Raw genomic sequence first — 24,942 nt, 5'->3', positions numbered from 1 at the left:
ATTGCAGCTCGACGACATGACACGTTTCATGCAGCAATGGACGACACACAGATGTTTTTGTATGAAAATCACAGCGTGCTACAGCCAACAACCGTATCTAAAAACGCAATCAATTATTAATATTAACTTGGATCAGGAAAATGATAAACAAAAAGATTGATTGGTTGTACAGTGAGGGGTTGGTGCTAGTTCTGTATGACATGACAAGCTGGACGACACGTACCAAAGATTGACCCCGCCTTTCTCTCACCGTCTATCGCCGCCTTATCTGTATCTATATCTAGAGTTCCAACAACATCTGCAAACATCAACAAACAACAAACAACAACTTTCATCCTACAATTCATCATGGACAGTGACAGAGACTACTTGCTCTCCCTCAGGGCAGTTCGAATTCATGCCAACAAAGTCTTTGAGGCTGCGAAGCGTGGAGAGCTGAAGCATTTCGACTATGACGAGAGTCGCATGAGCGAGGTTGCTGATTACGTATCAAAGGTCATTGATGTGAGTAATTCATCGAAACCATTATACAAAGATACACATACTTATCAAACCTTTCAGCGTGACTTTGGTCCCGACAAGTACGACACAATTCCGCCTCATGGTCGCTGGCAGCATTTCGATGTTGGAGGTGTCACTCGTGTTGACTCTCTGATCAAACAGTGGACCAGCGAATCCGATGTCGACAAGACTGAAATCACAAGACGCCTGATTGATCTTTTCTTTGTTTCAGTTCTCCTCGATGCCGGTGCCGGCGATGTCTGGCGCTACAAGGAGTCTGATTCTGGTCAAGAAGTCGTCCGCAGTGAGGGTATTGCTGTAGCCTCGCTTCACATGTTCCAGGCTGGTGCCTTCAGCTCGGACGATTCAGCAAAGACCAGAGTGGACGGTATGTTTTAATATGTCGTCAATCAACCTCAGGCTAATATCGCATTCAGGAAACGGACTGGTTCAGTTGCATGAATCGGCTTTCAACACACACTTTCAAGTATCAGCTGACAACCTCATGGTCGGCGTTCCATCACGAGTTCAGCTTCTCCAAGCGGTTGGTTCGTCTCTACTTAAGCAACCAGAAGTCTTTGGAGAGTCCGGCCGCCCGGGCAACCTGGTTGGTAGGTTAACCTCAAATCGCACATACCTTTAATACTCTATGCTAACCTATGCTTTCCAGATTATCTCATGACTAAGTCTTCTGACTCCAAGACGTTGGGATACGAGCAGCTCTGGTCTTGCTTGCAATCCCTTCTCATCCCCTCCTGGCCAGGCAACAGGACCGTCTTCAATGGACAACCAATCGGCGATGCATGGCCTCTTGAAGTCCTCGCCAGTATTGCGGACAAGGAGGGTGACAGTCAGGAGAAGAGCAAGATCCAGCCTTTCCACAAACTTACCCAGTGGCTGGCTTACTCCCTGTCGGTTGTCTTTGAAAGGCAATTGGGGTACACATGGGAGAACATGGAACTTGGCACTGGACTGCCCGAGTACCGCAACGGTGGCCTGTATGTCGATCTCGGGGTCCTCAAGCTCAAAAATGACGATCTACAAGTTGGAAAGGAGAACTCGGGCCAGGAGCTACCCCAGTTCGATGCTTCGTCGGATGTTATCGTTGAGTGGAGAGCGATGACTGTGGCTTTGTTGGACGAATTGCATCAGATGCTCCAGGACAAGTACAAGCCTCGTGGGGTAAACCTGAGCCTTCTTCAGATGCTGGAAGCAGGAACCTGGAAGTCTGGACGAGAGTTGGCGGCTGAGTTGAGACCCGCCACAAAGTGCAGCCCGATCCTGGTGATTAGCGATGGTACTCTGTATTAAATGGTAGCACGGTCGTTCGATAAAGGTATCTAAGCTGCACTTGCTAGATTGCCGAAGATAAAATAGATTATATTACTCATGCTTGTAACTCTAGCTCATAAGTGTGGTGAAACCGTAATGGCAGTCAGGTATAGCTAGTACCCGCCTTGCCATATGATGGGTGTCCTCTTCCTTTGCTTTCCATAACTGCAAGTCCTTCGCCTCTCTTCGGCTCGACCAAGCTCATATCCATGAGTTTCTCGTAGAATGGTACAGACCGCTCCCAATCTCCTGTCAGAAGCATTGTTCGTCGCAAATGCGGCATCTTGTCCAAAACTTCCTGAACACAACGGATCAACCAGCTTCCCAGTCCTTTCCCTTGAAGTGTTGGATCAACCCATACATCTGTGAGATATGCGAAGGTAACAAAGTCGGTAACCAATCGAGCGATGCCAACCAGTCTAGTGTCTGATGGTGTTCCTGATTGAGATTTTTCGTAGACGCCAAAGGAAAGTGAGTTGTCAAGGGCCTCTCGGAAGGCATCCGGTGTTAAAGACTTTGCCCAGTAGAACGCGGGCGAATCGAATATTTCCGTTAATTGATTTATAGGGAATAGAGCGGGATCTGTAGATATCCAGAATTCGCCCCTTGTCCAAGATAATGACTGGCAGTTCGCTTTAAATGATGCCATGCTGGTGATGCGATGCACGATCAGGCTTGGACGCGTGAGAGTTCTCAAAAAGCTGCGCTATGATTTTAAAAATGTAGATTTACAGAGTAATAGACTAGATTGTTTTTATATCTATGAGAATATCTTTTGTGACTCACCTACGTCTCCGATGCGCCCTTCAATTGTCATTAAGCTAGAGATTAGAAGTTCGGCCGAGGTCCGAAATGGACGTTTGCACGAGAATATCTACATTTCTCGTAGCCAAATTATTGCCTGGAAATAGAATTTAAGCATTCCGGTACTCAAACATGAAAAAAGAATGCCAATAGACGACACAGACAACATTTTGATCAATATATGGTGTTGAGAGCCTGTGAAGTGTTCTTGACTGGTCGGTGTTTCCGGGCCGAAATCTTCGGAACAGACCACATATTTCGGAACTAATCCCTGACGCCTCCGTTTCTAAACCGTGCTAACGCTGACTATCACTGGCCTTGATCCTTCACTTAAATGATGCCCCTGAGTAATGGATAAGCTCCCAATAGAACGCCCTTTGGGCTTTTGCCGTCGGGCTTTTGCCATCGGGCTTTTGCCATCGGGCTTTTGCCATCGGGCTTTTGCCATCGGGCTTTTGTCCAGCATGATTGTCTTATTAATTGCTTCGTGCCGTTCGTGGGTAAAACCTTCCTTATCTTGACAGACTCTCAACAGAAGCAAACATTGCATTTTAATTTTAATCTAGTCGAGCTTATTGGAATCGCAATGCCATTTTGACCCGATAATACACCTATCGATTTATTATTCCTCTAAAAAAGGATTCGATGCAACGCCAGTTAGCTTACCAGTTGTAACTCGAGGTGGATATCCTAGTTCAAGTCCGAGGGGCCAGACGCGCGTTACCGTTATAATCGGTTGTCGTTTTGTTACGGACTGTAGTTAAACGCCGAAGATAGCTATGCAATTAGCGGCTGAGGAGGCACACTATCGCAGCCTTATACAGGGTGCCTAGCTTGATAACTTGCCGCTATCGCCAAGCCTAAAGGTCGCCTAAAGTTCATTGGCATCAGAATCTCACTATGTAGAGTAGACGAAGTAAGCCAAGCTGCATCTTCATACGGATAGGTACTATGTACTGTTGAGTTGATCTCCAGTGTAAAGGCTACGTAAAACACTCTAACTCTTCGCCGACAGTACCCTGTCGAGCCAGCAGAAACGAGCAAGGGTTATTAGTTCTTACTACAAGGATAATTTTACGGGATGAATAAGGTTCAGGTTGGTCACAACCAACAAGCATGAAGATACACTAGACCCTATGGCATGACCTGGCATTACCGGGAATCTTCCCCCTCGCCAATATATCAATTGCCCTCATCAGCTCTTATCTAGATGGACTCTTACAACATATCCTAACCCTCTCCTTTGCACAACAAATACCAAAGTCAATACCTATACAATGAAAGGTGCTATGCAGTCGAACGACCCTCTGCCTCTGACGGTAGAGGAACTCACCGCCTCATGGTTTACCAAGATTCTCGAAAAACCAGTCAAAGAGGTCACACTCGTTGAGGCTATTCATGGAACAGCCTCCAAGATTCTGCTCAAGTTGACTTTCGAGGACGACACCATTACACCAGTATGTGTCAAGGGCGGGTTTAACCCAGCTCTCGTAGCCTCTCTCCCCTTCATGTTTCCCATCTACCGCCTCGAAGCCGAATTTTATTATTATCTTGCGCCAAAGCTCAAGATCCCGCTTCCACGAACCATCTACTCTGGTACCGATACTGTGAATGGCCAGGGCCTCATGGTACTCGAAGACCTCAGAGCAAAAGGATATACCTTTGGCAATCCCCTCGAGACATGGCCCGTTAGTCGTGTAGAGGAGAGCGTCAAGCAGTTAGCTACGCTACATGCCAGTACATGGGGTAGTCGTGGCAACGACATCCCGTCTCTCAGCAAGACATTGTCCCTGAGAGATGCTGTTGTCGGGTTGTTGGCGCCAGGGGAATGGGAAAAGCGTTTTGCCCCAGATACTAGACCACCTGTTCCTAAACAGATGGAGAATCGGGAGCTCATCTTGGCAACGTTTAAAGCACTTTGGGACACTGAGACGAAAATGAACTGTCTCGTACATGGAGACGCACATGTCGGCAACACCTTTATTGCGCCTTCGGGAGAACCTGGATTCCTCGACTGGCAAGTTATCCATCCCGGATCAGCTATGCATGATGTGGCCTACTTCGTCATCGGAGCACTCTCAATTGATGACCGACGGCAGCACGAGAAGAAGCTTCTGCAATCCTACCTCGAGGCTCTGCATGCTGCAGGAGGACCAGAAATGCTTCTGGAAGATATCTGGGATGAGTACCTAAAACAAGCATTTCACGGGTTTGCATGGGTTCTTGCAGGGCCCATGATGCAGAAACGTGAGATTGTCGATGTGATGAGTGAGCGACACTGCATCGCGATCGAAGACCACAAAATCATAGAACTTCTGGGAGCTTAGCTAAACGGAGATTCCGCGGACTAGGTAGACAAATAAAGACCGATTAGTACTGCATGTATGACATGTCATATTGTTGGCTAGAGAAGCAAGGATGGTCATATATCCAGACGTACGTGGGGGCTGCAGCGTTGTATGTAATACATAATATGTAACAATGAAGTCTAATTAGCGGGACATATGGTCATTCGTTGAGTCGTATTGTCTGCAGGGGTCACAGACACTGAGTCCCATGATTTCACAGCTGTTTTTGCCATAGTGAGATCAAGATATACCAACAAGTGCTTACTGTCCGAGCGAACGGCTGAAAGATAAGCATATTACTAGAGCAATTTCCATGATGAATGCGGGATATCAGGAGTGAGATGAATATTCTCAAGTACCTGTGCTGACATTTGTAACCCCTGAGGGTTGTAGCGAACCAGACTGCGATAGAGTCATGGATGTGCATAGAACCAACCACATATAGAAAAGATTCACGACTCTTTCATCCAGAGAATAGCAACGTCTCGAAATTACATCTTGTGAAATAAACTTTTGATCAATATCGATATACGATCCTGAATCAACGACCCACCAGTGCGCAAATAAATGCTGATTTCAGGCAATCTCTTCGTCTTGTGCCTGATTTAGAACGCTGATAGATGCCCCGGAATTTAAAGTTTACATGGTTTGAGACTTCAGATGGAGGGGAAAGAGAGAAGAAGCCGGATAATAATAGGAGATGCCCGAACATCCGTGGGTTCGTTTAGTGCGGCAGGGTCCCAGGGATCATCCAAAGCTGAGAAACGGATGGAACCTCGCATGAGATATTGCTCTACGCTTTGTCATCTGGATGGCCTAAGAGTATCCGTACATACCCAGGCTTGCTAGTATCACTGAATTTGGTAACGCTATCGAAGATACACGACAACTGATCAGTACAAGGAGATGGACTGATTGGCGAACAGTGTTCGTTGCGTGGCCTTTTGTCGTCTCACAATAAATTTCAAACCATGGAACGCTAACATCAACGGCACCGGGGAGCTTTAGATACTAGCTCGTGCCACTAACACAAGTTTTAGATGCATGATCCCAGTGTGTAAGCACCAGGTACCCTCGCATAGCGTCATCGGGTGGCGCGTTAAATCACCCATTCTTCGGTATATGTATTATATTTCCAAGATTTTTAGTTAATCCCTTCGTTACATTTTCGTTTAGCTTTCTGCTTACATATGACATGTACCATGTAGCATACATTGCCCAGAATGGTTTGCCACCTGTCCGGGTTCAGTTCCTGTATCTTCTTCCCCTGTGCATGTCTCATGAACAGTCTTGGCGACCCCTTTTGCCTTCTGAAAGGCTTTTATAACTACCGCTTCTTCTCTTTAGGTTTTAGAGTTGGGTTTATATCACATCTGGCAGGCAATTGTATTTCCAAGATGTCACAAGACGTTGGTGGCATGCCCCCTCCCGAAGGGGTAACTCCCGACTTTGATGGAAGCTCGCCCCTTCAGAAGTCAATCGTCATTATCTACTCATGTACATTCACCGTTGCCACCATACTACTGATGTTGCGCCTCTACACGGGCATCGTTATTGTTCGCAAGCTGGATTGGGACATCCGTAAGTTGAGCTAGTGGAGTCGTATTATGCATCGATACTGACATTCGTTGGATAGCCTTGATTATATTATCATGGGGAGGATCAATGGGTTTCTTTATTGGCGTGATGCTTGGTACGTGTCTAGATATTATGAATATTTCACTTTACTATCCTATGGCTAATGGTTTCTGTAGCAATTCCTTCCGGCTTTGGCAAGCATCTTTGGGATGTTAGAGCAACCAGTCTTAACGGATACTTTCAGGTTAGTTCTATCCGATCAATATAGTACTTTGAGCTACTAACAACTTATGTGATCGGTAGCTTCTGCTTGTTCTCGGTCTTACATACGTGTGGCCCCCTACTCTTGCCAAGTTAGCCATCCTCGTTCTATACTACCGCCTCATTCCCAATCGCGGGTTTCGTTGGGCAATCTATGGTACAGCCGCTGGGCTCATCATCTATACCATAGTTTTCACGATACTGCTAGCGTGGCCGTGCTATCCTCTCAAGCCTGGAACAACCGCCTGCGTCGTCAATCTTACCGTGGCACAAGGCGTGCTCAACATTGTCAGCGACGGCATAGTCATTGTCCTTCCGATACCCTTGATCCATCGCTTAAACATGCCTTTGAGACAACGAATCACAGCTGGACTACTCCTTGCCCTTGGTTCTGCGTAAGTAACATGGCCTTGTTATTCCTGTCCCCATCACTCGCCAATCACGATTGCTAACCAACATCCAGCGTTGTCGTCGTCTCATGCATTCGGTTCGGATACGTAAAAAAGATGGAGGACAACCCCGACGTTACCTGGACACAGGCTTCAACTTCGCAGTGGAGTTGCATCGAGATGAATACAGGCATTATCTGCAACTGCCTTGCTCATCTGAAACCATTTGTTCGAAAGCATCTTCCCTTCCTTAGCAAATTCGTGACCAGGGGGTCCTCAAATATGTCGCATCCTACCGACCGCAGCCAGGGTCGGAGTCATAAGTGGAGAGGAGACAAAGCGAGTCATAAATATGAGCTGCATAGCGTGGGTCGGGCTCACCAGCCAGATCTCGTGGATAACGAACCAGGCATTGTCGTCGTCGATGAAGTCCAAGTAGAGTTTACGCCATCAAAGGACAATGGCGACACATCAAGTACAGACGATATTCTGAGGAACACGAGATAGGCCTTGAAGTATCTAAATTCAGTTCATCATCGTTTGACTGAGCGATTTAATCATAACATTATGTGTAAGAGGTCGCAGGCATATTATAGAGTGACTGGTGCTACCAATCTACAGTTACTGCATCTAGATGTAGAGTGAGCCGAGTTATCTACTAGCCCAGCCGGCTGTGGCTGTCATGGAGGTTACCACCGCGGAGACAAGAGCATATAGATGTAAGATACTGATAAACGAACCTATTCTCCTATATACGGTTTTAACAGGGTGCTGAGGATCCCGGAAAGAAGCGTTGGAATCCTTTGGACGTCTGCGAGATCAGAGATCCTCAACTTTGAACTCAGAGGATCGCGATCCTTGCTAATCATGTTGTCCTAGAGGATTTAGTATTAATGATAGTCGCTAAAAGTCTCCTCATCTTCTAGGGTTAGACAGACTGTGATACTTTCAAATCCAATCATAATTTGTTAGGTACGGAGCTGCAGCTTGCCCTGCTCTTAATTCATGCCATGGATCGTAGTTTCATTTTCTGAGAATCTTGACCAAGCTGCTGGGTAGGTAGTATGCATATGAGACCCTTGTTTTGCCCTAAACAGTGGAACGCGCAAACACTCATGGGGTAAAAGCTTACACAACGAGCATACACAACAAGGATCGCATTGGAAGTATTTTGACACCTACTCCTTGCCGCTCGAAGTAACGTCAAATACATTCTTGGCAATATTTCGACTTGGGCTTCTCCTACAGGTGTTCTGATCATGTGCTACGGTGTTGCATACTGTTGCAGCCTTCTTGATAGCTCTACCAGGCCGAAGATGATTTGGATTGGGTGGTTCCATCAGAGCGTTCGCGCCGTGCACGTAGTGAATTAAAAGATCAGAAGCAAGCCCGACTCCGCGGTGCCCGTCAAAACATTGTGAAAACTTTGGAATTTAACATGTGATAGACAGACATACGTTGGTGAGCCTGATAAGACTTGCATCTCCCACACTTCATAGGTTATATCGAATGATATGGGTACTTTCCCTCACTATAGTTAAGCAATACAATGCCTGGTTGGTGTCAGAAAGCCACGATTTGTTTGACCTCCAATCGGAAATATGTCTCTGCGCTCGAGACACATGTTTTGTTGTTTGCAAACTTGGGACTTCGGTTGTGGTGCATCTAAAAGGACTGTTGACGATCAAAGTTCAATAAATTCATGCAAAGGCAAGTCGTATTTCTTAAGAGGAGAAGATCGACGCAATGCAAATGGCTGAAACACCACCTCAAGTTGAGTCTGCATAGCAGCGGCCGCGCCGGTGTCAGCAACGCTCAGCTGCGCCGGTTTACTTGGTGGCTGCCCATTCACAGCCCAATGCTACCAAAGGACACTGCTGAATGGAGAATCGAGACGCTCATAAATTCACTTACAGCAGGTCTATGGTGTAGCTGACAATCACCAGACATATTGCATACAACCTCGAGGGTCAATATTATGCAGATGTCTTAATGTGACGACAGCCACAATTGGGGATTCTGGATCTTCAATGGTTGTCACACAAGGAAACGGTTTTTGATTGTACAAGCGGAGTTACCTATAATGGATTATTGGTTTTTTACGATAATTGTGAGTCTATCACGATGCGGGCTTTGATACTCATTATAAATACACGGATTCGCGCCGATATCCAAATCACAAATGCCACAGGATAAGACATATAATTCAATCAAGAACATACAGAACACCTTTCATCTCCTATCGAAGTAGTTCCTGACAAAATGGTCCATCATCGAAAGCGCAAGACCCCAATGTGTCCATCTCAGTAAGACTCCCAATCTGCTCCGTGAATTGGCATTGACCTTTCAGGACACCTATTTCCCTTCCACCCGACTGTACAGTTGAGGAAGTGATGTTCGAGTGCACCCGGCCGACCGAGGTTTCTGCGATTAAACGAATCACTACGCCGTTGCCGTTTAGCAGTAGCATCTCGGAGAACTTGGCATGGGCTGCCGCTTTCATTGACCGTGCGGGTCATCTGACCGAGGTAAGCAGTTTCTAGAGTACACATAAATCATATATATGGCATCGGCTGACAGATACCAGGACTATGAACTCCTTGAGAAGCGGCTCCATGTTGCCATTGACACAATCGGAAATGATGCGATCGAGATGACACTTCTGCGCCAGCAACTCCGAGATCAGTCTCACAGGGTTGAGAGTCTCGAGTCGAAAGTGAGCGCGCAAGCCCATGGGCAGCAAGAATTGGAACAGCGCCTTGAAAACACCCGCAGCACGGCTACCAGGACAGAGAGAGATCTAACCGGTAAGCTTCGCAACACCGAAAGAGCTCTTCAGCAGTCCAAGGCTGCCGAGGGTCGCCTCAAGACCAAGCTTGACAAGACACTCCTCGAAGAACACGAGAGATGGGAACGGGAGGCTGAGCATGATAGAGCTGATCATGCGTCTCTTGATGCTGCCTATGATGCACTCGAAAAGACTCAACAGGAGAAGGCTGTCTTGCAGGCAGCGCTGGACAACAACAGCCAAGAGCTGGCAGCAACGAAGCAAGAGTTGAGTGTTGCGCAACAAACCATGGCCACTTGCAAGGCAAATTGCGATGAGAAGAGTTCACAAATCATTACTCTCACTCAACAGTTGGCCACCGCTAACAGAACCAACACCGAGCTCAGCACTAGCATTGATAGTGCCACAGCTGAGCTGACCTCCAAGAACCAGGAGATTGCGGACCTCACTGAGTCTCTTGGACAGGTCAGCACTCAACTAGCGGCAGCCAACCAGACTGTTACCCAGCAGGCCAGTACCATTGCCACACTCGAAGCCAGTTTGGCTGGTGTCCAGGAAGAAAAAGATCAGAAACTCAAGCTCCTCGAAGACCTTCAGCAATCCACTCAAGCAACACAGAAGGCTCTTCAGGATAAGATCGATGAGCTGAGCTCGCATGATCTTGAAGACCACCAACGACTTGAGGCGGCCACCGAAGCCAAGAGACTTTCCGACGAGTCCATCAAAGATCTTCAGGCCAAGGTAGATGCCGCCAATGCCCATGACGCCGAGGTCCAGGCTAGACTCCAGGCTGAGGAAGAGGCTAAACGAGCGGCGGAAGCTGAGCTTGAGCGAGTCAGGTTGCAGCTCGAAGAGGCCAACAAGCCCAAGCTTCCCAACACAGTGGTAAGACTCTAATTATATACATGTCTTTTGAGTGAAGTCACTGACTTTCTTTCAGACTCTTTCGAACCCGATTCCAATTGTGGGAAGCCTGGGCGGAGCCACCAATGACTTTGACGACATCTTCTACCCAATCGTTTCATCGTTCCCTATCACCATCTATGACCATTCGTCCACCAATGTCTTTGTGTCTATCAATGGTCTTATGAGTCTTGATACGGGTGACCGGACATACACTCATCAGCCTCTTCCCTTCCGCAGTGGTGGTCTTCCGGCTTACACTCTGCTCCCCTTCTGGTGTGATCTGTTCATCTACAAGGACACTCCTCAAGGTATTTATTACGAGATTGTTGGTCAAGCTCCCTCTCGCTCCCTCTGCGTCGAGTGGTATGTCTCTCGCTATGGAGACAAGGACCAGTACTACCATTTCCTGGTGCTGTTTGAAGAAGCACGACCCAACATCGTCACCTACAAGTACTTTGAGGCTTTGGACAAGGGTGTCAAGTGTACCATTGGTGCACAAGGACCTAACAGTAAGTCAACCCTATGATGGGTGGCAGAATAGATGTTTACTGACTGACTTAACCAGGCGCTCAGCAATGGTCGTACAATGAGGCAAAGGCGCTGCCAGGTGTTCAGGTTGTTATCGATACGGGTTCCGGCTCGGTGACCGAGAGTACTTTCCCAATTGCCAGCTGATTGGTGGAACTGAGTTATAGTATGAGTGAGGATCCTTCGTATTGTTCAGTCGCGTGTATGTAGTCGAATGCAAAAACCCGGTTGAAAAGTCGCATTCTCAAGGGGGAGTGATATGCACGACGCCATCGGCTTCGCGGTGAATGCAGACATTGAATGCTCGCAAAATAAAACGGTAAGCAGATTAAATTAAACTGTAGATTCTTTACTTTTCTTCCTTTTGGCTTGAATGATCTCTCTTCATAGCAGCACATAGTAGGCTGCCGTGGGGCAAAAGTCGCGATTCAGGCAAATGAAGTACGTATCAGTAATACCTCAGCACGGAACGCGTCTGAACGCGTCGAGGAATGTCTGCGAGGGTGTCTCAAATGTTCCACACAATTCTTCCATACCACTCAGCCACCCTTGAAAGAGTGGGCGTTGGTCTGTGGAACTCAGAACGCCATCATCTGAGTCTCACGGAAATACACTAGCCCTAACAATTTCTCTAGCCTAAGCTGCTATGCTCAAGTTAAGGTTTGTGTACCTAGATATCCGTGTCCGCCCCTACAGCCATCAACACCACTATTCAATGTTTGAGGCATGCGGTCTTTCATAGATAGCTGAGAGAATACGAAGAAAAGAATCATAAATGATACTGTAGCACCTAGTAATAGTGTACGTAGTCTAATGAGCCCTCACGCCATGGAATAGGTCATGTGGACGAGTGATTAACTTAGTTATCGTCACACTTTACACAGAAGAGAAACGCGTCAACATCACGATTAACACCAAAAAGAAACTAAATCGTGAGATACTGGAGCCAATAAAATTAGATCCAGATTTTTCCCTGCAGTTTCTAATTACGTTCTCGATTTTTATTGCGATATTCTTTTCTCTTTTGGACTCTCCTTTGTTAGCTGTAGGGTAAAGAGGCGTGCAAATCTCAGCTGGGTGCACCAATCTTAAGATTCAGAACTAAATTCATTATTGGTTGAATTCGTGCTATCTTATCACTTATCGCGTATCGATACAGTTATCTGGGAGAAGCATCCTACGGATAATTTCCGATCCTTTTGTAGTGAGTGATACGCGCCGACGCGGGCCGTGCAGATGACAAAAGTATATAAAGCCACCAGAAGCGACACTATTCTTGAGATCGTCGAAAGTCTGTTCTACGAAGCGAGCTACTGATCGCACACAGTGTAACTCACAGTCGGGCTCCGAGATGTGCTTTGTATGACCCGTAGATATGCAGGGATGTTGATCAATTGACTCAGAAGCGAGCTGCATTGATCTTCACTTTACAGATAATTGATACAACTTGCGGGGATCCTGGAGCCACGACCATAGCATCGGGACATTGCTAACTGAATGAGTTGAAAAAGCTAGTGGAATTACTTGAGTCATGAATTGCTTTACACTATCCGTTGATCACTTGCATCTCTGCATCATTATTAGCTTCAACTAGCCATGCAAGACTGAGGCCATCCACGAGTTTGAGTCTTTGAGAGGAGGTTGATCCCTCAGCTTGTCAGCCTCCAGCTCAGGCCTCCACAGAGGAGTATTTCCCCTACGTAGGGCATTCCCGACGCTGCCAATCAAGTCTTACTTAGACTCCCTTCATTTCTCACTTTATACTTTTTCGTCAATCACATGAACACTTCGCTTCGATACGCGATGATAATCGTTCGAGTTTAGAAGCTCGATTCTCAATATTAGTCTCCCAAGGACCAAACTTTACCAATCAATTCATCTGGCTCCCTCTCTCGTTGATCTATCGCGACCGCGGTACGAGGCGTTCCAGTTTCACTGACTCCAAGTACCTAGCAATGGGTAGTGCCACATGTCTCAGCTTTCCCAATTGTTCAACCATCAGCCAGCCACTTTAGAGTTACGGAACGTGGAGCTACTACTTTTGGACAACCCTCCTGTGATGGGGCTTGCATGAAATTCGGTAGTCTGGCTGAGCCGACGAGTGCTGAACGGTCTAGGCCGTCCGCGAACCGATGAAATGCTGGGGTTGATCGGCCGAAACTATTGAAGCCTCGTTCCAAATTGGGTAGTGCCAATTAGTAGCTGAGCTCCCACCCTTGCTTACACTCCAGCTCAACCACGGAAGAATCGGTGGTATGTATGTGTCTCGCTACAGCCAGTCAATGGATCGACATTCTCGACCGTCAGAGTATTGGTGCTACACGACATAATTACTTTTTGCTTCAAGACCATTTCTGTCTAGGTTGCATCCAGACCAACTCTTGGTGTGTAAACCCTGAATATGGCTGGCTGGCTTGTGAGGGGTAGCTCCCAAGGTATTTCAGCTGCGACTGATAAGCCCACTGGCGTTGAGTAGTCGGAGCCGATATATAATACTGACGCCCAGCCTGTGAGACTGTCTTGTGCACACATCTAGGGGCTCATTGTCCATGTACCACCATTATACAAATCTTTAATTGAGCATGTTGGGTTTGAAGAAAACCTTTGACAGTACGTGCAATTGATTCAAAGCCTCAATTCTCTTCCCTAATTCCATTTACACATAGTCAGACGGAAACGTAAGACTTCGGCATCTTCTTTACCAATACAAGAAAGTTCCCCATCGCGTGGAACAATGGAGTCCGTTCGTCAAAACATCAAGCAATCCATTGCCGGCATCGGCAAGGATAAGCATCCCAAGGAGGTCGCGGTGAACGTCAACGAGATGGAAGTCTCGGACGGGGAGAGCGAAAGCACGACTGTCGCATCCAACCAAACTTCACAGGACGACGTCGATAACAAGAGCAGCCTAACAATCACTGCAAACAACGCCAACACTTCCAAGTTAACCGTCGTGACCAAGCTTCACGACTACGAGCGATTGACCAAAATAACACGGACTGTCAGGAAGCTGATAGTTCGATTCGATGACTATGATGATGAGTTCGTCAATGATATGGACATCAGGAGTTATCTCCAGTACATCTCCGATGAGCGTCTCATCCACATGCCTCGCCGAGGCAGCGACTGGGATCGCGTTCTCAGCACAGCCCAGTTCTTCGGTCTCCAGATCACCACATTTGCGAGCAAGATTGAGTCCTTCGCATCTGGCGCTCATTCGTCGGCATCCGCTGCTTTAGCCAGTTGCCAAGTGCTTCTTGAGGTTTGTCTTCTCTAGCATCCATCTGAAAACAAAATGCTAACTTTCATAGATTGGCCACAACCAAGCCAAAGCGCTCATGCCCACTTTCATCGCTTTCTATGAGTTGGCAATGCTGCTTTCTACTGTCTCTCGCATTCACGACCTTGAATACATGTCCACTTCCATCAAAGAGTCCGCTGCCCACATTCTTTGCGAGCTCGTTCATCTCGTCGGTCGCATTGCCAGCCACTACAAGCAGAAGATTGACAGCCTGAGACCCAATGAGAGCATCACCATCAGCTTTGATGCAGCCTTTGGTCAGCTCATCGACTCCATCTGGAAGGCCAAGGATGATTTATGCGACCGTGTCTGGCGGTACAGCCTTGGTCACAAGTCCTTCTCCATCAGCCTCAAGTCTGTCCGCCAGCGCCTTGAACCCTCTTCTGGGTCTTCGGTCAGAAACACTCTCTATGATGAGGTCAACGAGCATCTAGATCGCTCTGAAGACACTTGTCACTGGATCAAGGGCCAATTGAGCAGCTTCCTCAACGGCAAGGACAAGTCTCTCAACCTTTGGGGCGAAGCTGGTGTTGGTAAGAGTGTTCTTGCCGAGTGGGTTCAAGAGAGACTTGCGCGTCCTTACGACTACAGGTCCTACACTGTTCTTTCATACAACTTCCCTTGGGACTCACCCAAGGAGGCCACGTCATTGGCTTGTGCCAAGAGCTTCGTCTACCAGCTTCTTGAGCGAAGTGTTGGCGACGTCGAGCTCTATGGGCGCCTCGTTCAAGCCTTTGAGGTCTACTCCAAGACTTCTGATGCTGGCAAGCTTGAGGCAACCATTTGGGATACCTTGCGCACTGGCATTCTCTCTGCCGAGAGTCAAAGCTCATCATTCATTCTCTTGACCGATGGATGCGACGAGATGCTTGGCGGTGCTAAGGGCGCCGTCGGCTTCCACAAGCTCCTATCGGACTGCATCGCAGATTGTTCAAGAACCCGTGTCATCACCTTTTCACGAAGACTTGATGGTCTCAAGGATTGCAGCAAGATCTTCCAGATCAAGCAACAGCAGGTCCAAGAAGACATTCGGGCTCACCTCAAGCAGGTGCTTTCCAACTCACGCCACTACCATGAAGTTATTCATCATGACCGCGAGCAAGTCATCAATGACCTTGTCGCCAAGTCAAAGGGCAGCTTCCTTTGGGCCTTTTACGCTGGTCGTCTCTTGGTCCAGGAGCAGTCTTGTGATGGCTTCCTTGGAAAGGCCAAGAGCATCAGTGGCGATGTTAACGACGTCCTTCGACTTAGCCTGGACAGGCTGGACTTGAAGAAGAACGAGATGGCCAAGTATCTTCTCTCCTTTATGCTCGTAACCAACACTCCCTTCTCTGTTCCAGAGATCGCAGAACTTCTGTGCGTCGATCTTCAGAAGCGGGCGATGCTTCCCAGCACCTCAAACGTCTCTAAGTTCGTCACTGAGAAGTGCAGTGATTTCCTTATCATCCGAGGTGGTCGTATTCACTTCCGCAATGCTGTTGTCCAAGCATACTTCAGGGGTCTTCTTGGAAAATCTCTTCTTTCTGAAAAGGACGCACACTCTCAGTTGACTTTGAGGATGCTTCTTTACGCGCGATTGAACCTCGATGATGACCAGGAGCTGCTCACTGATGAGTTGGATGACTCTTCTGTCGAGATCATCTTGAGCAGACATCATTTGATGGGTTATGTCATGAGCAACTGGGTTGTGCACTTCCGACATGCAGGGTTCGTCGCATCAGACGGCAAGATCAGCCTACCTCAAGGCTTCCGTGACATCTTCCCCGAGTCTGTCATGTTCACTCTGCTTGAGCGACCTTGCTGGGGTAGACACGACGTCCGCCAGGATACCATTGAGCTTCATGAGCTCACTCTGCGTATTCGTGAGTCCTGCTTCGGAGAGAAGCACGTCTCTGTTCTCCAGAGTCTCATTGCTCTTGGCCACATCCACGTCAAGTTCTCCACCTCTTCCGATGCCCATGAATGTGGAGCACGATACTACTACCGAGCTGCCAAGCTGGGCGAGATCATTCTCTCCAAGACCAGCACATTTGTTGGCTCATGCACACACCTCTTCCTGACTTGGACCGAGACAATTGTCATCACCAAGCGCACAGAGATTGTGGAATGCCGAGAGGAGATGATTCGTTTCTGGATTGAGATCTGCAAGCACAAGCATGGTAAATCCAGCGACGAGGTCATTCACTGGCACGAGAAGCTCGCGAAGCTCTACATTTGCATTCACGAGGAGTGGCGTGCTACTATCGTATACAAGGAGCTTTACGAGATTATTGTCATCCGCTATGGCAAGAAGTCCCCTGAGGCTGGTCGCATTGGTGCTTTCTTTGGCACTCTTGACATTGTTCTTAAGGGTGAAGAGGCTGAGCGAGGCATTTGTGAGATGGAAGAGTTCATCTTCGAGACCACGGAAGAACTCGACATCCACTCACACCTCTGCATTGCTATGATGATCAAGCTCGCCTGGTCTTATCACTCTTGCGGCAAGTTCTACCTTGCTGAGAGACTCTTCATCAGCATTTGGCGCCGCATTTCAATCAGTTGCCGACTCAACGCCAGCATTGAAATACACATCGCCAAGATTCAGATTGCCATCGAGTACTGCAAGTACTTGCGAAAGGTCCATCGCCATGAGGAAGCCACCACAATTCTCATCTGTCTCTGGGCTGAGTATGAGCACCACAAGTGCGAGACTGAGACTCTAGTCATTTGGATCCGAGAACTTGGCACTATGTGCAGATCATTCGGCCTTCTCGAGATCACTGTCACGATCCTGACCAAGGTATGGGGATGGTTCAAGGGATGTGGTAAGGGTGATGATAAAGAAGCTCGCAAGACCACTGTCCTTATCACTGAAGTCGTGGAGGAGGTCACTGAGACTACGACTACTACCAAGACGACTACTACCACCACTACTGAGGTTACCGAGACAGTCGTCAAGGAGATCTATGAGACGCACTACACCCGTTGCAAGAAGTCTGGCTTCGATCATGCATTCTACTCAGCTTGCATGGCTCTTATCGGAATTTACTTCGAGCATCACCGCTGGGCCGAGGCCGAGATGATCATCAAGCGAACCCTTGAGATCACTTGGAAGGCCATCTTGACCACTGATGTCACAATCACTCTCTCTGAGCACTCAGTTAGAGAGTGTGTCCACGTGGCTCGACGTCTTGCAAGATGTTACCATCACCAGGGCCACTTCGAGAAGGCTGAGTTCATCTACCTTCGCATCTACCGCGCCTGTCTTGCCTCTTGTAACCTTGAGGACGAGCTCTTGTGTGGCTCTATCACCGTTCTCATTGAGTTCTATGAGGAACATCATCGTCACGAGAAGGTGATTGAGATCTACATCGAGGTCCTTGAGCGATACAAGAAGACCCTTGGACACACGCATCGCTTGACCATCTGGACTCTTTACCAGTTGGCCCATCACTGCAAGTTGATTGGTCACAAAGATGTGTACAAGTACTATCTTGAGATCGTCACCGTCTTGAACAAGGGTATCAAGCATTGCCATCACGATGCCTTCGAAGCTGCCCTTTTCCTCTGTCGCCACTACCACGGCCGCAGTATGTGGGTGGAACTCCGAGAGCTCTGTGCCTTCGTTTGGGAGACTGTCTGTCACCATCGTGGAGAGCACAAGTGGTCCGAGGAGATCATCTGTGAGATCTACGAGAAGTACACCTACGTCCTTGAGGTTCACGTCAAGGTTGAGTTCTCTGTTCTCTACCAGATCTCCGTCGAGTACAAGGAGGTCATTGAGAAAACCTGTGGTGGGGAGTCCTATGCTTACATCTTGGCCTTGATTGCGTTCGCTAAGATGTGCGAGAAGCATGAGAAGCATGTCCACGAGTCTGTCACCGTCTACGAAGAGGTGATCAAGAGGATCACTACGACCAAGACTGTTACAACCACTGTCGTAGAGACTACTATCCACACAGTCAAGAAGCGCCTTTCCAAGTTGTACGTTACAATCATTACGACGGGCGGTAAGAAGGAAGGTCATGCCCATGTTCCCATGGACCGAGCCATCCAGATTTGTGTTGAGACCTATGAGCATCTCAAGTTTACTCTTGGATGCTGGCATGAGGACACTCTCAAGCAGCTTGAGTACGTTATTGTGCTGTATCACAGCTGCAACACGAAGGAGTACCACCTCAAGATGGTCAAGCTGCTCGAGGTTCACATCACTGAAGTGATCACGACATGCAAGGTGACAACGACTCTGTTCAAGGTCGCCATCACCATGGCCTCAATCTACGTCAAGGTCAGCCTTATTCAACAGGGCTACGAGGTCCTTCGTCAACTTCGACACCTGATTGTTTTCCGAGGATCTATCCCTTGCAACGACCTCACCATCAAGCTCGACGTCCATCTGAGCAAGCTTGTCTTTGTCTTCCTCAGCGCTTTTGAGCAAGGTCTTTGCCCCCATGACTGCGCAACGACCTACTCTGAGATTATGGCCACCATAATCTACGAGTCTATTCTTTACGAGGAGTACTCTCGCGTCGTCGAGGTTGAGACTGAGCTTGAAGTCGTTCTCGAATGTGGTGCTAAGCTCAGAGGCTTCTGGGTTGAGCACAAGCGCTCTCAGCTTCTCCTTGTTCTTGACAAGAGACTCTTCCAGCTCTTCAAGACCAAGTATGCATCCTACTTTAAGGATGTAGCTGACGAGCATATTCGTTTGTTCTATCTTGCTATCCTTCACGAGCTCGGCAAGGATCGTGGTGCTACTAAGATTGACTTTACTCTTCTCGCTGTGAAGGCTGGTAGTGCTAGAGTCAAGGAACTTCTGCAGGCCAAGGACTGGCACTGTGCAGAGGAGCTTGGTCACTGTGTCTTCCACTTTGCCCAGTCCCAGAAGCTGTACCATCGCCAAGACTGTGTTCAGTATGGATACAAGCTTGCTGAGTACCTGGCAGGCATTGATGTACCTCACCCAACCGATGCCAAGGATGAGAAGATCAGAAATGCCATGCTCAAGACCTCTCGTGAGATCATGTCTGAAGTCCTCGCTGCCTTCAAGCAATCGAACATTGACTACCTCTGCTTGCGCTTCGAAGATGTATCTGGCCTCATCAGACTTCTTGGAGCACAGCAGAACTGGGATGAGCTTGAAATCTTGCTTCATCGCCTGTGGAGCGCCCGTGAGAGATTGCAGAGATCTGGATGGTCCCCTACTGCGGTCTTGGACATTGGCAAGAAGCTTGTGCACGCCCAGTACGCTCGTAAGGACGTGACTTGTGCTATCGAGACAGCCGAGTTGATCAGCTACAATTTGCGCCGCAGTCGTGGACGTCTTGATGTTGAGACTCTTGAATTCTCTCGTCTCCTCGCTGCTCTGTATGCCGACAGTGGCCGCAAGGCTAGCGCCATGTCCATCCATGAGACCATTCTCCGTGAGATGATTTCATGCAGCAGCGGCAATGAGTTTGGAGAGGCTTATCCTGATCGTCAACGATTTACCTCTGAAGCGCGCACTCACTTGGAACTTCTCAAGGCTTCGCATCATCAACTGCAGGGCTGGGCTAAGCCAGTTGATGAGTACAAGGATGTTCATTCTCGTCTGAACAGCAGTCTTGGTCTAGGACTACCTGCATTTGACAAGTGGTCTGCTGGCGCGGTTGATAAAAATATCGAAGGAGGAGGCAACTATGTTGCCCCGAGAGAGTGGAAGTTGGATGGTGGAGTCAAGACTACGGTTACTCGTAGAAGGATCAGTCGCGAGAGACCACATGGTCGATTGGATGTGCTCCACACAGCAAGACAATGGTGGTTGGTATGCTGAGAAGAGTATCACGGATGTATGATGTTTGAATGAGGACATGGGCTATTCCTAGCATTTTCCTTTGTTATTTGTTCTGTTTCGTTCGTTCGTTATGTATAGTTAGGAGTTCTGAATAATAATCTCTTTTCCTTCTGAAAGCTGGCGTGTCCCTCCATCCATTGGAATTCATTAGCAAGTCGTTGGCCTTTCCCCATTGTGTACCAGGCGTACTAGACTTGAAGAGGGGGAGAATGACGACCTCACTAAAGATGTGGAGATGACTGACCCCTTCCGCTCACGTGTTTATAAGATGAGCTTGCTCCGCTTCCGTCCCCATTTTCATCCCCAATTCCCAATCACTTTCTTTGTCCTTTTGAATCGTCCAATGGTACTACCAACGGCGAGGTATGGAGCCACGAAGCAAACAAGCATGTGAGCCATGCCGGTACGTACCCACTGTTCCTCTCTAGGGCCTCGTACTTACTTACAGTTTCAAGCAAAAAGAAGAGCAAATGCACGGGTGAAAAGCCGACATGTTCGTTTTGTCAGCGATTAAATCAAGATTGCACTTACAAGACAACCGAACCAAAAAGAACAAATACAAAGAGAAGTGGCAGAGTCAACAAAAAGTACTTTACCCCGACACTGGGCTGTAAACCCTGCTAACCCATGCAGTGCCTATCCAAGTGACCTCCCAGATCGTTTCCAACTTTTGGAGTCACAGGTGAAAGGTATTTACGAATTACTAGAGTGAGCACTGTCCATCCTGACCTCTGCTGGGATTAGTGTTAACTCTCTAGACGACGAACAGAAACTGTGTCTAGGTCGTCGCCGAACACATCCGCAAGGCCCATCTCAGTGGACTCATACGAGAGCGCTACAAGTATGAGCCCAGAGATTATATCTGAGACAATACCTGAAGCGACTTTTAGTCCTGATAAGTATGACATTGGTTTCCCCACTAGACGTCCGCTAATTTTCCAGTCCTGTTCCCTCCCCCGATGCCCTTGATCATCTCATCGAGGTATATCGCATTAGACATCATCTTCAGCCATTGCTTCTTTTTAAGCTTCCTGACCTAAAAATCTACTTGCATTCGGCGCCAAGATATCTCCTTCATAGCTTCCTTGCACTCACCGTACGACATAGCAGGCATGCCTTCTATCGGGGACAACAAGCTCAAGCTATCGAATTCTATGCTTCTTCCGCCCAACAAACAGTCACCCGTCTTGCTTCGCAGGGTATCCCGAGGTTGGAAATTATCCAATCTCTTTGCTTGCTTGTCCTGGTTGATGTCGCGGGTATGTTCCAGGAGAGTCTGCTTAAACGTAGAATATTATACTGATACTAAATGCCAAGCCTGTAAGCCAGGGCAGGCATGGATGACTATCGGAACTCTGTCGCGTCTCGAAGCTCTGCGTAAAATATCACAGCCCGCACTCATCGAGTCACTATCCGATCTTGAAGCAAGTCTTGGGTGTCATTGGACTGTGTTTCTCCTAGAGCAGACCTTCACGCCTCTGGAACGCAGTAGCATTCAGGACGACAATGAACCAAGGTACCCAACAAGCGCGCCCATACCTCCATCATTACCACCCGTTAGCGACGGCGAATACCCACCAGATCTTTTCTCCGAGGATGCATCCGAGGATCTTGGTATAACAGCTTATTACGTCAAGATACTTGGAATATGGGGCAACTTATCATCGTATCTTCATCAAATTCGAATTGGTAAGGTCGGAAATGCATGGTCTCCTGGATCAATGCACTACACAATTTGCGCTCAGCTTTACGAGTACGACTCAAAGACACCTCATATCCATCTCCTACGAAGTGTGCACTTCACTAAGCGTCAATCGCATGATTTGATCGAACGCCGCGAGTACTGGATCCCTTGGGTCCTGCAACAAGTCACGTCCCATGCAACCAACGCCATCTTGAACCACCCGTTTATTCATCTTGTGGCGATGCGCGATGGGATGAATGGCCTGCCACCGCGACAATTTCTTCAACAAACTGTCGATCTGACTCTGTATCATTCGGCTTGGGTATTCAAGTTTCTTCGCTTCTGCGACGAGAATAACATTGGAATATATGACCCATTGGTGGGTCACTTGGTGGCTGTTGTTGCAACTATACCATGGCTGTTCCAGCGTGCGATTGACCAAAAGATTGCGCTTAAAGCAAAGGATGATTTTGCATGGTGCAAGGAATTCCTTCAAAGCCTTTCGACTACCTGGCCGCATATTGGACATAAAGTGAGTTTGAAGTTCTTGTGTTAAAGAAGGATCTAACAAGACACAAGCTTGAACTGCTCAAGAGTTTAGACTCCATTGCGGAGAACAACCCCCAGTCGCCCACCTCCAAAGGCATATCGATCGTCTTTCATCCACATGTCTTCTGGTCATTGGTTGATCCCAAACTGAGTCAAATTACCCCATCAGTATCTTATTCTCAAGGAATTAATCTTTCTCAAGATGGTACGATCCGGGTTTCGACGCATTACATACAGCCATTGGTGGACATCCAAGCACAACAGTCCAGCATTGTTGGTGATACATATGATCCGTTTCCGTTGGATCTTGGAGCGTTGGAGCAAATCAACCTGGACGACGTGTTTGCAAGTTTCCTACCTACGTTAGACGAAACAGACTTATAAAATACTGAATCATCCTATATCTGTCATGTATCAGGTATTGTTGTAGAGATAGTCGTGCTTCCGCTCACGTGCCCGGATGCTGATCGATGCAAATTCTGATCCGTCCACCTCCGATCCGGGCCCATATAAAGCTAGCTGTAGTACGAAGACTCATAAACAGCGTGCAAAGAATCAATTCAGAACAAACCTTATCTTAACATTATCTACAGAGAGACATTATGGACGTCAACAGCAAGATCGTGGTCATTGGTGCAGGCCTGTTTGGTCTCACAACTGCCAAGCAACTTATGCTAGAGGGCCACCAGGATATCACTGTGATTGACAGACATATGCCCCCTGTATGTATCATCCTTCTAATTGGACCCTCATCCGAAATATTAAGTCATATTGCAGGTTCCCGACGGTTCAAGCTCAGATATTTCCCGAATCATCCGGTTTGACTATGGTGATAGCGACTACTGCTCGCTTGCATATGAGGCTTACCAGAAGTGGTCTCAGGATGCAAAGTACAAGGGTATCTTCTATCCATCTGAATACATTATCGCCGGCTCTAGAAGTACCACTGAAAAGTCATGGACCGATAAGACCATCGCCCAATTGAAGAAGCGACAGCTGCCGTACACTACACTGCCAGACGCAGCAACAACCAAGAAGCAATTTCCTATCCTAACAGGAGATCTTGCACAGCCAAACTTTGAAGGCTACCTCAATAAGTCTGGTGGTTGGGCAGACGCCAACAAGGCAATTAAGCAACTGCGCGATGAGTGCCTCGAGCTGGGTATTTCCTTCATTTCTGGCCGAGCTGGAACTGTTGTAGGATTTGACAGCGATGCTCATGGTGTGATCAAAGCCGTTCGTATAGTTGGCGGAACACCAATTGCAGGCGATCACTTTATTCTTGCAGCAGGCGCTTGGTCTTCGGGCCTGGTCCCCACGTACAACTCGACATTATCTACAGCACAAGCACTGGGTTTTCTCCGTTTGACCGACGCCGAGATGATCAAGTACAAGGACCTTCCGATCTACGTGAACTATTCCACCGGATGGTTCAACTTTCCCCCTCACGAGGACACCAAGATGCTCAAGTTTGCAGTTCACGGCTGGGGGTATACCAGAGCACCCTCCACGGGAGACAATAACGCTGTCGCATCCAACATCTCAGTTCCACCTCCAGTTTCGCGAGAGCGCAAGAATTTCGTCCCCGCTGATGCTGAGCAACGTCTTCGTGCTGGGTTACGGGAGATCTTGCCTGAGCTTGCTGACCGGGAATTGGAGAGGGCCGCTCTTTGCTGGTATACAGATACACCCACTGGTGACTTCATAATGGACTATCATCCCGATTATAAGAACCTTTTCGTTGGTGGAGGCGGAAGTGGACAGTAAGCCACCTTACCACAATGACGCGAGCATAACTGACTTTGATACAGTGCCTTTAAGTTTCTCCCCGTGTTGGGCAAGTATATGGCAGCTGCTATCAAGAAGACTCTTCCTAGTGACCTGGCCAACAAATGGCGCTTTCATACCGAATTTCAGCATCGTGAAGATACTTTCTTAGGCGATGGTAGCCGGGGCGGGCCTGCTCGACGAGAACTGAATGCGGTTGAAAAAGCAAAGCTGGATGGGGAAGAAAGAGCGAAATTGTAGGGGCTCATTGGATGAATATAGATTACCAATCAATATATTTAGCATTTTGACTCTATTAACGAATGAGCATTAAGCCGGGAAAATGTATCATGAGCAGATCAATGCATTGCAATTCGATAGAAGCGCTGACTGTTCA

General features: G+C 47.9%; 7 protein-coding genes across 7 annotated transcripts; 6 read left to right on the top strand and 1 right to left on the bottom strand.

Moving 5' to 3' along the window:
* Positions 1 to 348: 348 nt before the first annotated feature.
* On the top strand, positions 349 to 1,812 carry FGSG_03148 (uncharacterized protein; the record flags this gene model as incomplete). Its single annotated transcript, XM_011324316.1, has 4 exons — positions 349 to 504; positions 562 to 889; positions 939 to 1,112; positions 1,172 to 1,812. 4 exons carry the CDS (start codon positions 349 to 351, stop codon positions 1,810 to 1,812), a joined length of 1,299 nt encoding a protein of 432 aa, XP_011322618.1.
* A 124-nt stretch (positions 1,813 to 1,936) lies between these two features.
* Positions 1,937 to 2,482, bottom strand: FGSG_03149 (uncharacterized protein; the record flags this gene model as incomplete). The annotated part of the gene is made up of 1 exon (XM_011324315.1): positions 1,937 to 2,482. The coding sequence occupies one exon, from the start codon at positions 2,480 to 2,482 to the stop codon at positions 1,937 to 1,939; it is 546 nt and encodes a 181-aa protein (XP_011322617.1).
* Positions 2,483 to 3,914: 1,432 nt separating this feature from the next.
* Positions 3,915 to 4,964, top strand: FGSG_03150 (uncharacterized protein; the record flags this gene model as incomplete). Its single annotated transcript, XM_011324314.1, has 1 exon — positions 3,915 to 4,964. The coding sequence occupies one exon, from the start codon at positions 3,915 to 3,917 to the stop codon at positions 4,962 to 4,964; it is 1,050 nt and encodes a 349-aa protein (XP_011322616.1).
* Positions 4,965 to 6,382: 1,418 nt separating this feature from the next.
* Positions 6,383 to 7,720, top strand: FGSG_03151 (uncharacterized protein; the record flags this gene model as incomplete). Its single annotated transcript, XM_011324313.1, has 5 exons — positions 6,383 to 6,566; positions 6,622 to 6,678; positions 6,740 to 6,807; positions 6,867 to 7,219; positions 7,288 to 7,720. The coding sequence occupies 5 exons, from the start codon at positions 6,383 to 6,385 to the stop codon at positions 7,718 to 7,720; spliced, it is 1,095 nt and encodes a 364-aa protein (XP_011322615.1).
* Positions 7,721 to 9,606: 1,886 nt separating this feature from the next.
* On the top strand, positions 9,607 to 11,582 carry FGSG_03152 (uncharacterized protein; the record flags this gene model as incomplete). Its single annotated transcript, XM_011324312.1, has 4 exons — positions 9,607 to 9,741; positions 9,801 to 10,886; positions 10,942 to 11,416; positions 11,473 to 11,582. 4 exons carry the CDS (start codon positions 9,607 to 9,609, stop codon positions 11,580 to 11,582), a joined length of 1,806 nt encoding a protein of 601 aa, XP_011322614.1.
* A 2,587-nt stretch (positions 11,583 to 14,169) lies between these two features.
* On the top strand, positions 14,170 to 22,929 carry FGSG_03153 (uncharacterized protein; the record flags this gene model as incomplete). Its single annotated transcript, XM_011324311.1, has 7 exons — positions 14,170 to 14,697; positions 14,747 to 20,515; positions 20,909 to 20,948; positions 21,315 to 21,444; positions 21,626 to 21,804; positions 21,863 to 22,761; positions 22,831 to 22,929. 7 exons carry the CDS (start codon positions 14,170 to 14,172, stop codon positions 22,927 to 22,929), a joined length of 7,644 nt encoding a protein of 2,547 aa, XP_011322613.1.
* A 451-nt stretch (positions 22,930 to 23,380) lies between these two features.
* On the top strand, positions 23,381 to 24,806 carry FGSG_03154 (uncharacterized protein; the record flags this gene model as incomplete). Its single annotated transcript, XM_011324310.1, has 3 exons — positions 23,381 to 23,500; positions 23,556 to 24,541; positions 24,590 to 24,806. The coding sequence occupies 3 exons, from the start codon at positions 23,381 to 23,383 to the stop codon at positions 24,804 to 24,806; spliced, it is 1,323 nt and encodes a 440-aa protein (XP_011322612.1).
* Between the last annotated feature and the right edge of the window lie 136 nt (positions 24,807 to 24,942).

This window comes from Fusarium graminearum, chromosome 2 (genome assembly GCF_000240135.3).
Source record: "Fusarium graminearum PH-1 chromosome 2, whole genome shotgun sequence".
NCBI classification, from domain to species: Eukaryota; Fungi; Ascomycota; class Sordariomycetes; order Hypocreales; family Nectriaceae; genus Fusarium; species Fusarium graminearum.
The sequence above is the reverse complement of the archived record's forward strand: the minus strand, read 5'-3'. Positions and strand labels throughout refer to the sequence as shown.